At 35.2% G+C, this 12,053-nt stretch overlaps 1 protein-coding gene across 2 annotated transcripts; it reads left to right on the top strand.

Moving 5' to 3' along the window:
• Window positions 1-557: 557 nt before the first annotated feature.
• LOC106160607 (uncharacterized) lies at window positions 558-11,260 on the top strand. Of its 2 annotated transcripts, XM_024075421.2 has the most exons (18): window positions 558-674; window positions 850-914; window positions 1,285-1,311; window positions 1,638-1,679; window positions 2,424-2,549; window positions 3,287-3,412; window positions 3,839-3,964; window positions 4,516-4,638; window positions 4,910-5,032; window positions 5,569-5,691; window positions 6,175-6,297; window positions 7,360-7,482; window positions 8,198-8,320; window positions 8,751-8,777; window positions 9,256-9,433; window positions 9,825-9,888; window positions 10,337-10,470; window positions 10,988-11,260. In XM_024075421.2, exons 1-18 carry the CDS (start codon window positions 622-624, stop codon window positions 11,043-11,045), a joined length of 1,764 nt encoding a protein of 587 aa, XP_023931189.2. In that variant the 5' UTR covers window positions 558-621; the 3' UTR covers window positions 11,046-11,260. The 2 variants fall into 2 exon arrangements, with proteins under 2 accessions (XP_023931189.2, XP_086850119.1); XM_086993993.1 differs by lacking the exon at window positions 3,839-3,964.
• Window positions 11,261-12,053: the final 793 nt, after the last annotated feature.

Genomic DNA, 12,053 nt, shown 5'->3' with positions numbered 1-12,053 from the left:
AAGAACCAATACATTTGTTTTTTTGTTTTTTTTTTCTCCTTTCTCCTTTACATTACTCCTTCCTTATTTTCAGTGAAATATTTAATAAGGGTATAAATTCCTTAAATAGGTTATTCAAAATAAGTGCATTTCCTTTCTTGGGAAGGGGGGTGTCTTGTGGGTGAATTTTCAAGAGGGTGGAGTTGTCTTAGGGGAGAGGGGCTTTGAAGGAGGGGGGGGGGATTGTCTAGTGGGGTTGTCCTAGATAAAAATCACTCACTGAGAAGGTACAAAACTAGAGGAATAACAAGAGAGGGAGAGAGAGACATCTAAAATGTATATTTGCAGTATATACATGAAGTTTACCCAAGCCGAACATACATTCGTTGATTTTGTAACAACTTTGCATACATTTTAACGGAAACGTAGGCAGAAAGCTGATGACTTATTACGGATTAATGAAGAGAAGGGTTGAAAATTTGCTCTTTTTAATTGCATCGGAAATGATATTGACATTGGTTGTGAACGACACACGTCGACAACATTTTTTCGGGTATAAATAAAGGTCCTCCTCTTCGGAGACTTTACAGTTGGTTTGTGGATACTTTTAGGAGTAAACCTTGTGTATCGAATCTTGCAAAAATGCGCAAGCTGCTGGTGTCGTTGATGTTGTTGGTTCTGGTTCAATTCTTGTGGTGAGTGAAATGGAGAGAGAGAACGGAATGAAAACGTGCGTGTGTGTGTGAGAGAGAGAGAGAGAGAGAGAGAGTATAGAGATTAAAAGATGTCAGATTATCCGCCTAATCGTTTCTTTGAAAATCTGCATACGGGTGCCGTTTAAGCAGCTGAAGTCAACCTTTATTTCTACAGGATTGATGAGAGCCTTGGACAACCTGAAGCCCACCTTAAACGGTCGAAACGTTTTTTTAGCAGCAGTAAGTACATATAAAGTGTTTTATACTATACTTGTGATATTTGAATAAATCAAGGAATCAATTCCATAGTTGTGGATAGTAACTAATGTAACGAACAAGACTTGATTGGTAATTGTTTTTTATTTAGCGGACAGAAATATTAGTCGTTTTGACACATTGTTTTAGAAAGGGAGTATATTGGAAATATTGCTTTCCACATACAGTACTGTGTATGTTTTCAGTATTGGTGTGGCAGTTAGAAAATGGCGTTGCAATAAACATGAATACTTAATGTGCGGATTTACTCCTTCATGAGTCGCAGAACATATTTCAAGATATTTATAAGAGTCAGTGTTCATGTATGTAACGTGTTTTGTTATTTCTATTACAGTATCGAATGCAGTGAGAAGGATTGTCAGTAAGTTGACGTTTAGACTTCATTCTCACTATGTTTTAATCAATATGTTGCAGTCCTTTCACTTCTCTCACGAGACGTCTACTTCTCAACACTTCGCATACGCATTTTGATTTATAATAGTTTTATAAACATTTTTTTATTATTTATCTATGTATTTTTGGGTACAATGTATAAATGGCTTTGTAGTGTTAACATTGCACTAAGTTATGTTTCGTGCATTGAAGATGATGCGGATTTTAACATAAAGTCCGACTATGTTCCCTTTGTAACATATATGCTGCGTATCATTTAGCCAATAGATAATGTGCCTTGCTTTCGTGTTCCAGGATGTCGTTCAGGCTACACGAGAAGCGGATTAATTTGCAGAGGTATGATTGATTTTCTTCTCCGTAAAATATTCTCCGAGATTTGAGTTTTCCTGAATATTTTCATTTTATACTCTAATAGCATTAAGGATGTATCAAAGGCAATGTATCACCTTTGACAAAAAAAAAAAAAAAAAAAAAAGAAAAAAAAAAAAGAAAAAGAAAAACGTTAATAACTTTAGAAAAAATGCATTCAAAAAGTAAACAGAAATGATAACCAGACATCTAGAATTTGAATTTGAAGTCGAGTTGAGAAAACTGACATTTAAATTTTTGATTCTAATTAAAGTCAACAGAATTGATGGGCTATTCGTGTTGATTGCTGAAAAGTGGTTGAATATTTTAAGAAAATTAATTTTGTTTCCAAAATCTTCGAGAGGGACTTCTTCAGCCACTGGTACATGTATAGCGAAGTGACTGCTGTGTTCAGTGACCAGAATTTCTTCCTTCGTCAGTACAAATATACATAACGTTGACACAGAAATATATATCGTTCCTATTTTCCATTATGCTCCACATCATTTGGTAAAATGTAGACAGACAAGAAGCGTGCTTATTGGAGAAAAAGGCATGTTGGAAAACTCGCGCAGGGTCCGTCATGTGAAAATATATTTTTTAACACTACATTCAACTTTCCTTTCCTAAATTGCTCAATTAGCACAATATCTTACGATAAATAGCAAAATACGTTAGCAACTAAACAAACTGTAACTTTTCCAATAATAATAATTAACATTGCACTTTTAGATATCAATGAATGTTCAAGTTCAAGGAGTAACAACTGCCACAGTAACGCTCGCTGCACCAATACTGCGGGAAGTTACACTTGCAGGTGTAATACTGGCTACACTGGCAGCGGCAGGTCTTGTTCAGGTAAGTATTTTGGGAGTTAAAATGTACACTGTGCACGGCTGAAAATTTGTTGAAGCCATATTTTCTAAGTCTACGTATCAATAATAATAATAATTATAATAATTTTAATACTAAATTTCTTAAAATCGTGCTACACATGCGTCTTAGCGCTGTTTACTTATGTATATGATATTTAAAACTAACTACTAAAAACTTATATACATAGATACATAGATAAATTAAACACATATATTAAGTTATAGAAACCATAAGCTACAAGTTAAACAAAATATTTTTAAGTATGTTTTTTTTTTTTTTTTTTTTTTTTTTTTTTTTTTTTTGTAACAGTGACAAGAGTTATTCAAAGGCACGTCTAATTTGTTTATAAAATAGGACCATGAATTTGATACAGCAGTGTCAGATATCCTATGGCCCTTCTAGTATCGTTTCGCTTAAGCTGAAATGGACAACTGAATTTAAAGTAACAATGTAGATACATTTTAGCTAAATACAGCACAATCGACAAGTGCCCGTATAGAGTCGAAGAGACAGAATTATTCACTATTTTTTTTTTTTTTTTGTGTAATGGTTTTTGTTTGTTTTTATTTGACTTGTATCAAAATTAATATGTCTTTAAGGATAAAATTAATATTTGTTTTTTATTAATTTGAAAAGTGCATTGATATTTGTATGCAATCATTATTATTATTATTATTATTATTATTATTATTATTATTATTATTTCTGCTTCTTGTTAGATATCAATGAATGTTCAAGTTCAAGGAGTAACAACTGCCACAGTAACGCTCGCTGCACCAATACTGCGGGAAGTTACACTTGCAGATGTAATACTGGCTACAGTGGCAACGGCGTCTCTTGCTCAGGTAGGGACACTTTAATGCCAATCACAGTCAACATTTTCCTGATCAATTCTGGTTGTCAACAGTAAATCTCAGTTAATTTTTATAGTTATTGGCAAGTTAATCTTTCTTTGTTTTCACTGTGCGCATTGAACAGTTTCATTACCTAATCGTTGTAAATAAACAAATGAAGTTTCAGCAGCAGCAACATCTCCGAAACTTTATGAAAGAGATGGAATTCTACGAAGTACACTATTTAAAATTGTGTTTGGTCATTTGTTTATTTATTTATTTATGTGTTAATGTATTTATTCATTTTTATTTTTTTACTTGCATCATACTTATTATGTCTTTAGGATAATAATTAATATCTGTTTCTTTGTCTTAAATTATTTTGAAAATAGCGTTAAGGTGAAATTCGTCCTTAATATCATTATAACTTTTTGTTAGATATCAATGAATGTTCAAGTTCAAGGAGTAACAACTGCCACAGTAACGCTCGCTGCACCAATACTGCGGGAAGTTACACTTGCAGATGTAATACTGGCTACACTGGCAACGGCGTCTCTTGCTCAGGTAGGCTATCTGTGGTGTTTAAAGGCGGGTTAGACCTCTAACTGGCCAAAATCCTGGACATTTCAGAATTTTACTATTGTCATCTAGGTACAAGATCTTTGAGAAAAGCCATCATCTATAAACCAATTCTGGAGGTCTAAATTTCAACATTTTACCCCCGAGTTGAAATTACAATTGTCTTGTTGATTACAGCGTAAGTGTTGAAAAATTACCCAAAACAAATGCTTCCTTTCCTTAAGCCCCTAGACCTGTGTGTACTTCACTTACCATGTGCATCACAGGTTATTCCACCCAAAAATCAAACAAAATAAAGTAAACCCCAGGAACGGTCAGCTTGGCGCGTGCTAAAAATAAACGATCAGGCCAGTTTTGAAAATCACCCAGTCTATGATTAAACTCCTCAATCATGTCGCCTTAATAATCAATCAATTACTTAATGAATACATTTTTTTAAAAAATGTTGTACTAGCGCTTCTATGAAAATCATATGGGTGGTTAATAAATTAATTAATGACAAATACACATTCAAAATGAAGGAATGATCATTCCAGATATCAATGAATGCACCTCTAGACGCCACAGGTGCTCCTTCAACGCTTACTGCATCAATACCATAGGAAGTTACAGATGTTCGTGCAACTCCGGGTATGCTGGGAACGGATTCACGTGCACAGGTACCGTTGATTGGCCAAATATTGGTCAATGATGACTCTTTTATTCAGTCGAATTATAGATGTGGTCAGACCGGCCAATATTGCTCAGTTTGCAGAAGCTAAAAACATGTGATTTACAGCCCTCATAAAACTAGCAGCAGCGTTCCTTAAAAAACTTCTTAACGATGCACGCACACACACACACACACACACACACACACACACACTATATGTTATGTTCTCTCTGTGTATATTTTCCTATGCATTGTCACCACCATCCTCATCGTTTTAGATAAAAATGAATGCGCGCATGACACTCACAATTGTGACGTTAATGCTGACTGCGAAAATACACAGGGAAGCTTCACCTGCAGGTGCAGAGAGGGGTTCCAAGGCAATGGAGTCCAATGTACAGGTGTGTGTTTTCTTCTAAATTTGTAAATGTGGCGTGAAAATGACAAAATGTATTTATTTACTTATTTACTGATTGCAGTTTTATTAATCAATATTCCAATATTCATCTGTAGATATTTTAGAATGTATTAGGGATTCTTTTCAAAACACAATTTTAAAAATAATACATAAAATTGAATGATAAGTGATTTTTTTCTATGCAAAGTGAATTGTTTTCTTTTTTGATTTTTTTAAACAGTTACTTCGAGAATGAGTAAGGGTAAACTGATTTTTGGTAGAGTAGAATAGTCAATTTAAATAGGGAAATAGGGAGATTCGATTTGTAATTCTGGGCATTTTATACATCAAATAATGTAATATTATACTTGAATATGTAGTATTTAATACTGTTAATACGTGTACTTGCAATTGTATGCACAGATCACCTTGAAAATCGATAATCTATTAGATAATAAAACCATTACTTTTTGACATGCATTTTAGAAAAAAAAGGTATATTTGACGTTGATACCGTCCTCTGATGCACACATATTTCAGACATAAATGAATGTGAAAGTGGGACACATACCTGTGACGGCAACGCCACCTGTACCAATACCCCAGGCAGTTACACGTGTTCATGTCACAACGGTTATGATGGGGACGGCCACGAGTGTGAAGGTGAGGTTTAGATAATAAAAAAAAATCAACTATACAGTAGAGAAGCGGTGTTATTTGTAGGTCGTTAGCTGCGAAGTTGGGGCACAATATCAGTGCTTGCCGTGGGCGCTTTTGTCGCCCTGGGTCACGAAAAAATTAATGATATGTCTTTTTTAAATTAACCTCTAACGTACTGTGAAAAACCAATACACAAGTTGGCAAAAGTCAATAGACAAAGTCAATTGAAATTGAATTATGTTAAATGTGTTATCAGGTTATCAATCTAGACAACGCTTATATTATCAAGCTGTTTACAAGGTTTTTGAAGAAGGAACCTTCAAGGGCAATGAAGCATCTTGGAGGGGGTCTCTCGGGGGGTTGGGACAGCACGAACAGAACTCCCTGGCGAGATTTGTACGAGTGAAGATGATCAGGTGTTTGATTTCCTTTTGTATTCTTCCTGGCAAAAAAAAAATATTTTTTTTTTTATATTTTACATTGCAGACGAAGACGAATGTTCTGCCGGCACACACGATTGTGACGTCAATGCAGTTTGCACAAATACGGTTGGAAATTACACGTGCGAGTGTATGGACGGTTACCAAGGCGACGGTCATATCTGCGAAGGTAAGGCTACAAGATGAAATTGTTGCCCAAAGAATGCTGTTGTCATATTATTTATTTATTTATTTATTTATCAATTTTTTGTGGATATGCCCAGGTGTTTTGTTTTTCGAGTGAGGTGATAATATGAAATGTCTCACTTGTTTGCACCGACAGTCTGAGTGACGTAAAGGACCTTAATGAAATAACAGGCTCTGGGTAGTATTGCGCCTTGCTGTTATTTAATCATTATGATTTTTGTTTTAATGGAATACAATAACAGTGCATGTAACTTAAGCTTATGCCTTCACTTTCATCTTTGTGAATGGGGCATTTATTTATCTTTTTATTTCGTTCTACGCGTATCTTTGTGTAGTCCTCATGCAATAGAATGATTGTTGTCAAACTACCTACATGTAGATGTTGATGAGTGTGAAGAATCGGAAGTTTGCGGATCCAACTCTGTATGCACCAACACCGTGGGCAGTTATGAGTGCGCATGCGCAGAAGGGTACACCATGGGTGACAATGAGCAGTGTGTTGGTAAGACAACTGAGCATCACGTTTTTATCTCATCAAAATATAAAACTTCGTGCTATTGTGCAACTAAGAAAAGAAACGGGATTTAATTTGATAACAGGCGCTGGCATTACGTTTTGATTTTAATTTTGGCATGTTTTTTTTTTTTTTTTTTTTTTTTTTTTTTTTTTTTTTTTTATAATGAAATACAAAAATAATGTGCATAAGCTTAAATTCATGCCTTCATATTCATGTTTGTTAATGGAATATTTTATTACGTTCTTTCTTACGTCTAGGACCCCATTCCCATATATTTTAGATTGATCTATCCCTGTGGGGAGTCTCACTAGATTACTGTCAGCTTAGCCGGCTTAAGCGTCTGCCCCGCCTACTTAAAGCTGTAAGGGGGTAATTAACTATGGTGCGCGCTCGGCTGACTGCAATTTAGCGTGAACCCCCAGGGAGTTAGGTCGATCTATGTCTCTGGGAATGCACCCTTACATGCAGTTCGACAGACATGTTATCGAATACTCATGCATTAGTAATAATAACTGTCATATTACCTAGATGTTGATGAGTGCGAAGTCTCGGACGTTTGTGGACCTAACTCTGTATGCACCAACACCGTGGGCAGTTATGAGTGCGCATGCGCAGAAGGTTACACCATGGGAGACAATGAGCAATGTGTTGGTAAGACAACTGAGCATCACGCACGCACGTTTTTATCCCATCAAAATATATAAAACTTCGTGCTATTGTGCACTGGGATTTCTCAACCTTTTAAAGTATGACAGTGAAGTTTTTATTTTTGTAGTATTTTTATTTCCAAGACTATGCAGTGCTGCGCTCACATTGTGAGTGCACGTACAGTACATATTTTTTAATAAAATTCGCCAGCTAGGACAAAGTACCAAAGCTACTGCAATATCAGGCTATGCGCTACTGAAACCGTTGGTATGCCTGTGCATGAATGTACACAAATTTTAGATAATAAAAAAAATCATCTTTCTAGATGTAGACGAGTGCCTCTGGGAGGTACTCGTCTACATCTAGAAAGAAAGACGAGGTACAAACTGTGACGTCAATGCCCAGTGTAATAACACTGAAGGCGGTTTTGAATGCGCATGCGCTGAAGGTTATGAAGGCGATGGTTTAGAATGCACATATATTTTCAAAACATTATTATTATTATTAACATGTCATTGTTCATTCATCATTTTTGTATGGCTTTTATGCAGTCTTGGAGTTTGATATCAAAATACTGGGAAAACCCAATGAACCATCGATCTGATTATCACACCAAAAGGAAAATGCAATTGCTGACAAAAATATTAGAAACTTGTAAAATTGTGGTAGTTGCTACTGTAACTGTGGTACCAATGCTCAAAACCACGAATATTTCCAGATATCGATGAGTGCAGCAACGGTGATCACGACTGCGATTCAAATGCCGTGTGCAACAACACTGCCGGAAGTTTCGAATGCGCATGTTCTGCAGGCTTTGATGGAGACGGTAGAACGTGCACTGGTAATTTATTTTTTTAATGATGACAAACAGTATATACATTTGGGTTTGTTCCTTCCCTTTGTGAGTAAATGGAGTAGACTGTTATTCAAAAGGTGTGGTCAGGCCAAACAATCATTGAATATTAAGTACCCAAGTGTATTACCCAATGCACGTGCTCCATTTTAGTTTGCCATTGAATGGAACACAACATAGCCACGTAAATTAAGATCTATATAGGGTGTTAAATGTATAAAAAGTTAGAAGTGAAATATGAGAACCATCTCTTCGAGGGTTATTATGTACTGCACCCTATATAAAAAGCCTTCCACATAACGTTAAAAAGATGATATTATATATATATATATATATATATATATATATATATATATATATATATATATATGAATACTATTCAGAATATTTCATACACAAACATTTGCTTATATTGTAGCTGTAGCCGAAGAGGAAGAGTTACCCAGTAAGTACCCTTTTTATAATAGCGAAAAAGCGTAAGTCATTTCAATGAAACGTGAAGGTATTCAAATCAAGACCTAATTTCAGCCTGAGTACCCAATAAAAGACTGAAACTGTTTTATGACAAGAAATAGCTAAAATGTAAATGCAATCCTTATTCACTGAATTGGACTAGGCTACTGTGGATCTATCTTGAACTTAAAAAAAGAACATATTATCAGCATCATTATCATTATTATTATCATTATCAATTTGATAACGCTGTTGTTGTTGCTGCTGCTATTTCGTCCTTACGGATGAGATTATTTGATTTAAGAATTTAAGCAACTTTGTTATCATCTATTATTTTAACTACTTTATAACTTCATAATCATCGCTCTTATTTTTTAAAACTTAATGTTAAGAGAAGACCTTCAAAATATGTTAATTCATTGCCCGATTCACTATAGCATTATATTGTAATTATCATTTGTTTTCATCAGCTTGTGAACGACGCAGCTGCAAAGGAGATTGTCTCGATTTCCCGGACGGTGGCCAGGTGTGCCGCTGCAGGTCTTGGAAGAAGTATGGAAACGGTTGCGATGTCCTCAAGCAGACCTGTTCGACCAATTGGAAACGAAGCTGCGGCAAACTTACGCTTCGCGACGGAGAGGAGTGTAGGTAAGTTAAAGGTACCATTCCCAGTATTCAACCTAAATGAAGATTCATTAGTATCACTTGTTGTCCTCTTTTTAAATAATAAATTAATTCTTAAGTCATCTATATAGTTCATCAAAAAGTTATATGTGTATAAAATTGCCCAAGCTTTCGGCATATGCGTCTTCTTCAGGGACTGTTCAATAAATGAAATATTATATTTAATCTACAGGCCTTAAAAAGAGCTTATGCCGAAAGCTTGAGTGTTTTACACATTCACACACGTTTTTGTAATTCTTTATTGGACGAATACAGGTTGATAATATTAACCAGTTCACTTTCCATCTTGCTGTTTACTCATTTTCATAACTCAAACAACGTGACAGTGGAGAGATATATTTGTATTTTATTCCAGGTTCTGGTGTCCACCGGGATGTAACGAGGCTGGAAAACTGTTTGGCAACGATACTTACACCGCGGTAAGCAATGATGCCATCGGTTATTGAAGAATGGTATATTCTCTCCTATCTATATATCTCTCTCTCTCGTTAAATTGTACGCTTCATTTTTATACCCATTTATATTATGCTATTTTTTTTTCTCAATTGATTGATTGTTTTTTTTTTTTTATCCTATACTATTGTTTATTTTTTTCATAATTTTTACTCATGTATTTATTTTTTGATAACATAATTTTGGCCAAACGGGCACTCCCGCGCTGATTGATTTTTTTTAATCTTCATTTTATTCCGTTGTTTATCTTTCTTAATATTCACTTTTTAAGTTTTTTTTTTTTTTTTTTTTTTTTTTTTTTTTTTTTTTTTTTTTTTTTTATAAATATAAACATTTACTGCGAATACAGTACACACACGCGCACGCACATTTACGTTGATATTAGTTCGCATTTGGTCCTCTCTTCATTTCCAGAATTCCCATGTCTGTCGTGCCGTCATCCATGCCGGTCTTGATGAAAATGCTGAAGGTGGCTTTTTCCTCGGGGTGGGGCTTACCTACAATGGCACCTATGAAGGAGTTACCCGTTTTGGTTTGACCTCGAGGAAGTAAGCGATTTTCTGTTGTCACAATGAAATTGCTCTCTGCGATTACATAGCAATTTCTAATGAAATAATGATCTCGGAACAGTAAAATTTGTAATTCATTTATTTTACCCTGTAGTACAGGGTTTTGCCGGTATATAAAAATGATTGGGGGAAGGGAGTAAATATCACAGATGTGCAATAACATGTTAGGACCTCTACTATTGCAATGATACAGGCTATTTTGAATAAGGATATTACTCAATATGGAAAGGACCCTTAACGTTTTTGACGCAAGTCAGACTTTCACGTGGTTATTTTAGATAGAAAAAAATTACAGTTTTTTTTTTAATTCCATAGCAGCTTTTCATAGTTCACGCTCTCTTTGTATACATCTGATAGCTTCCATGAATTATGTCTATTTTTGATCAGCCAAAGCAGTCTTCTTATATCTTATTTTCTTGAGAAAGCAATTGTTGACAAAGTCAACTATTTTTTCAATCAATGCATTTTATGTCAATACCTTTCGATTCCTTTACAGCAAACGCCGCTACAGTGACGCTTTCCGTCTCCTGGGTGATGAAGATATTTTAGAATAAATGACCTTGGTCAGCTGGTAGACTGGAGCTTACAGACGGACTGTTTGGATGATCGTCTTTGATTTGAAAACAAATAATCCCTATTTGTGATCAAAATATATACATGTTAGATTTTGGCTCTTATAATATTATTCATTTACTTAACTGTACTGTCTGCTATTAGATTTCGGTCGCACATGCAGCTTAAAAAAAGTTCAATGGTGTTTCCTTGGATAAATAATAACATAACATTTTGTTGGCTGAACCAAGATTGAAAATGCGACGTGGGCTTATTTTATTCAGGACCTATTATGTTGTAGTATTAGGTCTAATATTGGTAAGATAAAAAAAGTGGGGTTAATCGGGACAAATTTAGGAGAATTACGACTTCATACTTTTTTGATGTACTTGAACGGTATAAGTTGGCCTACTGGACGCATCATGTCCGTAGTAGAAGTGTACCCTATTGATTAAGTAAACGGTTTCAGCTCTGTCTGTCTTCCTTCTTGGCATATTGGTTTTCCTGAAATATCTTTTGTCTTTAAATTCTTAAAAAGTGGGTTAAATAAAACGGTTGAAAAGCATAAAGTGCATTTTGCTTTATTATTAATTTCTTGGACAGGTGTTTTTTGAACTTACAGGGATATGGTGTATTTTCAAAGACAAAATTTAAGATAACCAGCCTGGTAAAGTTCCCCAAATTGGATACCATTAAACTATACTTACCCCTGTATAACTGACTATTTTGATGTTTCAATAGAGGGGTGGTGATGTGATAAGGCACGTGATCTGGGTTACGGGTCAGGGGCATGAATCCGATCATGAGGATTGGACGCGTACGTGAAATTTAGATTATGTAAAATAAACATTTTAGATTACATCAATATCAGAGGGGAGGGGCAAGGGCGACGCATGCCCCCTACTCAGCTTTTTACAAGTTCTAGCCCCTTGGTAAGATTCTTGACTTCCCTCAGTAATTATCGAGATAAGGATGCTGACTGCAAATACTCGAACTCATTGCTGCCTCTT

The sequence above is a fragment of the Lingula anatina genome, chromosome 8 (genome assembly GCF_051362555.1).
Source record: "Lingula anatina isolate TDL-2025a chromosome 8, LinAna3.0, whole genome shotgun sequence".
Classification (NCBI taxonomy): Eukaryota; Metazoa; Brachiopoda; class Lingulata; order Lingulida; family Lingulidae; genus Lingula; species Lingula anatina.
This window is presented reverse-complemented; position numbering and strand designations above follow the sequence as displayed.